The 6,000-nt window shown below is 52.1% G+C and overlaps 1 protein-coding gene across 1 annotated transcript in view; it reads right to left on the reverse strand.

The window, feature by feature from the left end:
* The window catches only part of GFM1 (G elongation factor mitochondrial 1), a 56,559-nt gene extending 55,968 nt beyond the window's left edge, over window positions 1-591 (reverse strand). Inside the window, exon 1 of the mRNA XM_077488079.1 lies at window positions 441-591. Coding sequence (XP_077344205.1) covers window positions 441-515 — 75 coding nt within the window. The 5' untranslated portion in view covers window positions 516-591. The remainder of the gene's footprint in view (window positions 1-440) is intronic.
* Window positions 592-6,000: the final 5,409 nt, after the last annotated feature.

Genomic DNA, 6,000 nt, shown 5'->3' on the forward strand with positions numbered 1-6,000 from the left:
CCACTTTGGAGGCATTCTCTCTAACTTCCTGTTTAGCTATGGGACAGGAAGTGAAAGGAAATCTCCCCAATGGGCAACAGAGGACAAAAATAAACCTTACATGGATTATAATTTTACTTGATTCTATCCAAAACAAAGGAAAACGCTTTGTCTTTAGTTTACTTTAAATTATTAATATATAAGTACTCCACTATTAAACACTATTCCTAAACTACAGGGACTAGCTTCATGAATTTACTTAGCATGTTAAACACTTTAACAGCCAACAGAGCGTGGCAGCTGACAGAAGACGGACTACATACAGACCTCAGGGAGCTCAGCTTCCAAGGACACTGTTAGCACAGCAGAGCTCCCATGTACGAGTATCCCCATGAAGTCATCCTCCAAATGGAAGAGTGGAACTACAAGTACCAGCGCACCCTCTCACAGACCCACCTTACCTGATTCCTAGAAGTCACCCCGGTACGATGTGATAGCCAGGGCCCGATGACACAAGCAGCTCTTAGAATTCCCATTTCTGCCTCTGAAAGTCACGCTGATCTCTGTAGAAGAGAATCACTTCCGGGAGTCAGGGAAGCCGGTGGCTAAGGTCACACACAGGACTTCCGGGAATTGGAACGCACATTTCACAAAGCCTGTAAAGTGTGCGTTCCAACCCCAGAAGGGGTTCTCTTCTTCCGGGGTGACTGATTAGGAATCGGGTAAGGTGGGTCTGTGAGAGGATGGGTTGGTACTTGTAGTTCCACTCTTCCATAGTGTTTAATAGTGGAGTACTAATATATATATATTTTAAACATTGGCAGCCATAACAATTTAAAGTAGAACTAAAGACAAAGCGTTGCCTTCTATTTTGGATTAAATCAAGTAAAATTATAATCCGTGTGAAGATTATTTTTGTCCTCTGTTGCCCATTGGGGATATTTCCTTTCACTTCATGTCCCATAGCTAAACAGGAAGTTAGAGGGAATGCCTCCAAAGTGATGGAATCCCTGCGTGTCACCAGAACTAGTGTGCCCATTGGAATTTTTCCCCTTTATTCATGTTCTGAGGACAGCTTTGGGTTGTCATTTACTTTCAATGATAATGATAATGGAACAGCTAGAGTGGGGGCACAGACAGCAAGCAAAAACTGACAGGTGTTCTAATTAGGGGTGGACCGATATAGTTTTTTCAGGGCCGATACCAATTTATCAGCACCTTTCAGGCCAATATTCTGTACATCACAGTCACCTGCCACCCAGATGCAGCCTGTCACTTGCCTCTGTCATCTGCCACCCAGATGCAGCCTGTCACTTGCCTCTGTCAGCTGCCACCAAGATGCAGCCTGTCACTTGCCTCTGTCACCTGCCACCCAGATGGATGCGGCCTGTCACTTGCCTCTGTCACTTGCCTCTGTCACCTGCCTCCCAGATGCAGCCTGTCACTTACCTCTGTCACCTGACACCCAGATGCGGCCTGTCACTTGCCTCTGTCACCTGACACCCAGATGCGGCCTGTCACTTGCCTCTGTTACCTGCCACCCAGATGGATGCGGCCTGCCACTTGCCTCTGTCACTTGCCTCTGTCACCTGCCACCCAGATGCAGCCTGTCACTTGCCTCTGTCACCTGCCACCCAGATGCAGCCTGTCACTTGCCTCTGTCACCTGCCTCCCAAATGTGGCCTGTCACTTGCCTCTGTCACCTGCCACCCAGATGGATGCGGCCTGTCACTTGCCTCTGTCACCTGTCTCCCAGATGCAGCCTGTCACTTGCCTCTGTCACCTATCTCCCAGATGCAGCCTGTCACTTGCCTCTGTCACCTATCTCCCAGATGCGGCCTGTCACTTGTGCCTCTGTCACCTGCTGCTCAGATGCGGTCCGTCACTTGCCTCTGTCACCTGTCTCCCAGATGCAGCCTGTCACTTGCCTCTGTCACCTATCTCCCAGATGCAGCCTGTCACTTGCCTCTGTCACCTATCTCCCAGATGCGGCCTGTCACTTGTGCCTCTGTCACCTGCTGCTCAGATGCGGTCCGTCACTTGCCTCTGTCACCTGTCTCCCAGATGCAGCCTGTCACTTGCCTCTGTCACCTGTCTCCCAGATGCAGCCTGTCACTTGCCTCTGTCACCTGCCACCCAGATGCAGCCTGTCACTTGCCTCTGTCACCTGCCACCCAGATGCAGCCTGTCACTTGCCTCTGTCACCTGCCTCCCAAATGTGGCCTGTCACTTGCCTCTGTCACCTGCCACCCAGATGGATGCGGCCTGTCACTTGCCTCTGTCACCTGTCTCCCAGATGCAGCCTGTCACTTGCCTCTGTCACCTATCTCCCAGATGCAGCCTGTCACTTGCCTCTGTCACCTATCTCCCAGATGCGGCCTGTCACTTGTGCCTCTGTCACCTGCTGCTCAGATGCGGTCCGTCACTTGCCTCTGTCACCTGTCTCCCAGATGCAGCCTGTCACTTGCCTCTGTCACCTGTCTCCCAGATGCAGCCTGTCACTTGCCTCTGTCACCTGCCACCCAGATGCAGCCTGTCACTTGCCTCTGTCACCTGCCACCCAGATGCAGCCTGTCACTTGCCTCTGTCACCTGCCACCCAGATGCAGCCTGTCACTTGCCTCTGTCACCTGCCACCCAGATGGAGCCTGTCACTTGCCTCTGTCACCTGCCTCCCTGATGTGGCCTGTCACTTCCCTCTGTCACCTGCCACCCAGATGGAGCCTGTCACTTGTCTCTGTCACCTGCCTCCCAGATGCGGCCTGTCACTTGCCTCTGTCACCTGCCACCCAGATGCGGCCTGTCACTTGCCTCTGTCACCTGCCACCCAGATGAAGCTTGTCACTGCTTACACTACTTCTGCCAGCCTATCCCCAGTGGTGTCCGAGCGGTGGCTAAGGTAACACACAGGACTTCCGGGAATTGGAACGCACATTTCACAAAGCCTGTAAAGTGTGCGTTCCAACGGCTTCCCTGACTCCCAGAAGGGGTTCTCTTCTTCCGGGGTGACTGATTAGGAATCGGGTAAGGTGGGTCTGTGAGAGGATGGGTTGGTACTTGTAGTTCCACTCTTCCATAGTGTTTAATAGTGGAGTACTAATATATATATATTTTAAACATTGGCAGCCATAACAATTTAAAGTAGAACTAAAGACAAAGCGTTGCCTTCTATTTTGGATTAAATCAAGTAAAATTATAATCCGTGTGAAGATTATTTTTGTCCTCTGTTGCCCATTGGGGATATTTCCTTTCACTTCATGTCCCATAGCTAAACAGGAAGTTAGAGGGAATGCCTCCAAAGTGATGGAATCCCTGCGTGTCACCAGAACTAGTGTGCCCATTGGAATTTTTCCCCTTTATTCATGTTCTGAGGACAGCTTTGGGTTGTCATTTACTTTCAATGATAATGATAATGGAACAGCTAGAGTGGGGGCACAGACAGCAAGCAAAAACTGACAGGTGTTCTAATTAGGGGTGGACCGATATAGTTTTTTCAGGGCCGATACCAATTTATCAGCACCTTTCAGGCCAATATTCTGTACATCACAGTCACCTGCCACCCAGATGCAGCCTGTCACTTGCCTCTGTCATCTGCCACCCAGATGCAGCCTGTCACTTGCCTCTGTCAGCTGCCACCAAGATGCAGCCTGTCACTTGCCTCTGTCACCTGCCACCCAGATGGATGCGGCCTGTCACTTGCCTCTGTCACTTGCCTCTGTCACCTGCCTCCCAGATGCAGCCTGTCACTTACCTCTGTCACCTGACACCCAGATGCGGCCTGTCACTTGCCTCTGTCACCTGACACCCAGATGCGGCCTGTCACTTGCCTCTGTTACCTGCCACCCAGATGGATGCGGCCTGCCACTTGCCTCTGTCACTTGCCTCTGTCACCTGCCACCCAGATGCAGCCTGTCACTTGCCTCTGTCACCTGCCACCCAGATGCAGCCTGTCACTTGCCTCTGTCACCTGCCTCCCAAATGTGGCCTGTCACTTGCCTCTGTCACCTGCCACCCAGATGGATGCGGCCTGTCACTTGCCTCTGTCACCTGTCTCCCAGATGCAGCCTGTCACTTGCCTCTGTCACCTATCTCCCAGATGCAGCCTGTCACTTGCCTCTGTCACCTATCTCCCAGATGCGGCCTGTCACTTGTGCCTCTGTCACCTGCTGCTCAGATGCGGTCCGTCACTTGCCTCTGTCACCTGTCTCCCAGATGCAGCCTGTCACTTGCCTCTGTCACCTATCTCCCAGATGCAGCCTGTCACTTGCCTCTGTCACCTATCTCCCAGATGCGGCCTGTCACTTGTGCCTCTGTCACCTGCTGCTCAGATGCGGTCCGTCACTTGCCTCTGTCACCTGTCTCCCAGATGCAGCCTGTCACTTGCCTCTGTCACCTGTCTCCCAGATGCAGCCTGTCACTTGCCTCTGTCACCTGCCACCCAGATGCAGCCTGTCACTTGCCTCTGTCACCTGCCACCCAGATGCAGCCTGTCACTTGCCTCTGTCACCTGCCTCCCAAATGTGGCCTGTCACTTGCCTCTGTCACCTGCCACCCAGATGGATGCGGCCTGTCACTTGCCTCTGTCACCTGTCTCCCAGATGCAGCCTGTCACTTGCCTCTGTCACCTATCTCCCAGATGCAGCCTGTCACTTGCCTCTGTCACCTATCTCCCAGATGCGGCCTGTCACTTGTGCCTCTGTCACCTGCTGCTCAGATGCGGTCCGTCACTTGCCTCTGTCACCTGTCTCCCAGATGCAGCCTGTCACTTGCCTCTGTCACCTGTCTCCCAGATGCAGCCTGTCACTTGCCTCTGTCACCTGCCACCCAGATGCAGCCTGTCACTTGCCTCTGTCACCTGCCACCCAGATGCAGCCTGTCACTTGCCTCTGTCACCTGCCACCCAGATGCAGCCTGTCACTTGCCTCTGTCACCTGCCACCCAGATGGAGCCTGTCACTTGCCTCTGTCACCTGCCTCCCTGATGTGGCCTGTCACTTCCCTCTGTCACCTGCCACCCAGATGGAGCCTGTCACTTGTCTCTGTCACCTGCCTCCCAGATGCGGCCTGTCACTTGCCTCTGTCACCTGCCACCCAGATGCGGCCTGTCACTTGCCTCTGTCACCTGCCACCCAGATGAAGCTTGTCACTGCTTACACTACTTCTGCCAGCCTATCCCCAGTGGTGTCCGAGCGGTGGCTAAGGTAACACACAGGACTTCCGGGAATTGGAACGCACATTTCACAAAGCCTGTAAAGTGTGCGTTCCAACGGCTTCCCTGACTCCCAGAAGGGGTTCTCTTCTTCCGGGGTGACTGATTAGGAATCGGGTAAGGTGGGTCTGTGAGAGGATGGGTTGGTACTTGTAGTTCCACTCTTCCATAGTGTTTAATAGTGGAGTACTAATATATATATATTTTAAACATTGGCAGCCATAACAATTTAAAGTAGAACTAAAGACAAAGCGTTGCCTTCTATTTTGGATTAAATCAAGTAAAATTATAATCCGTGTGAAGATTATTTTTGTCCTCTGTTGCCCATTGGGGATATTTCCTTTCACTTCATGTCCCATAGCTAAACAGGAAGTTAGAGGGAATGCCTCCAAAGTGATGGAATCCCTGCGTGTCACCAGAACTAGTGTGCCCATTGGAATTTTTCCCCTTTATTCATGTTCTGAGGACAGCTTTGGGTTGTCATTTACTTTCAATGATAATGATAATGGAACAGCTAGAGTGGGGGCACAGACAGCAAGCAAAAACTGACAGGTGTTCTAATTAGGGGTGGACCGATATAGTTTTTTCAGGGCCGATACCAATTTATCAGCACCTTTCAGGCCAATATTCTGTACATCACAGTCACCTGCCACCCAGATGCAGCCTGTCACTTGCCTCTGTCATCTGCCACCCAGATGCAGCCTGTCACTTGCCTCTGTCAGCTGCCACCAAGATGCAGCCTGTCACTTGCCTCTGTCACCTGCCACCCAGATGGATGCGGCCTGTCACTTGCCTCTGTCACTTGCCTCTGTCA

The sequence above is a fragment of the Lithobates pipiens genome, unplaced genomic scaffold (genome assembly GCF_037356315.1).
Source record: "Lithobates pipiens isolate NorthernLeopardFrog02 unplaced genomic scaffold, aLitPip1_a1.2 Scaffold_18, whole genome shotgun sequence".
NCBI lineage: Eukaryota > Metazoa > Chordata > Amphibia > Anura > Ranidae > Lithobates > Lithobates pipiens.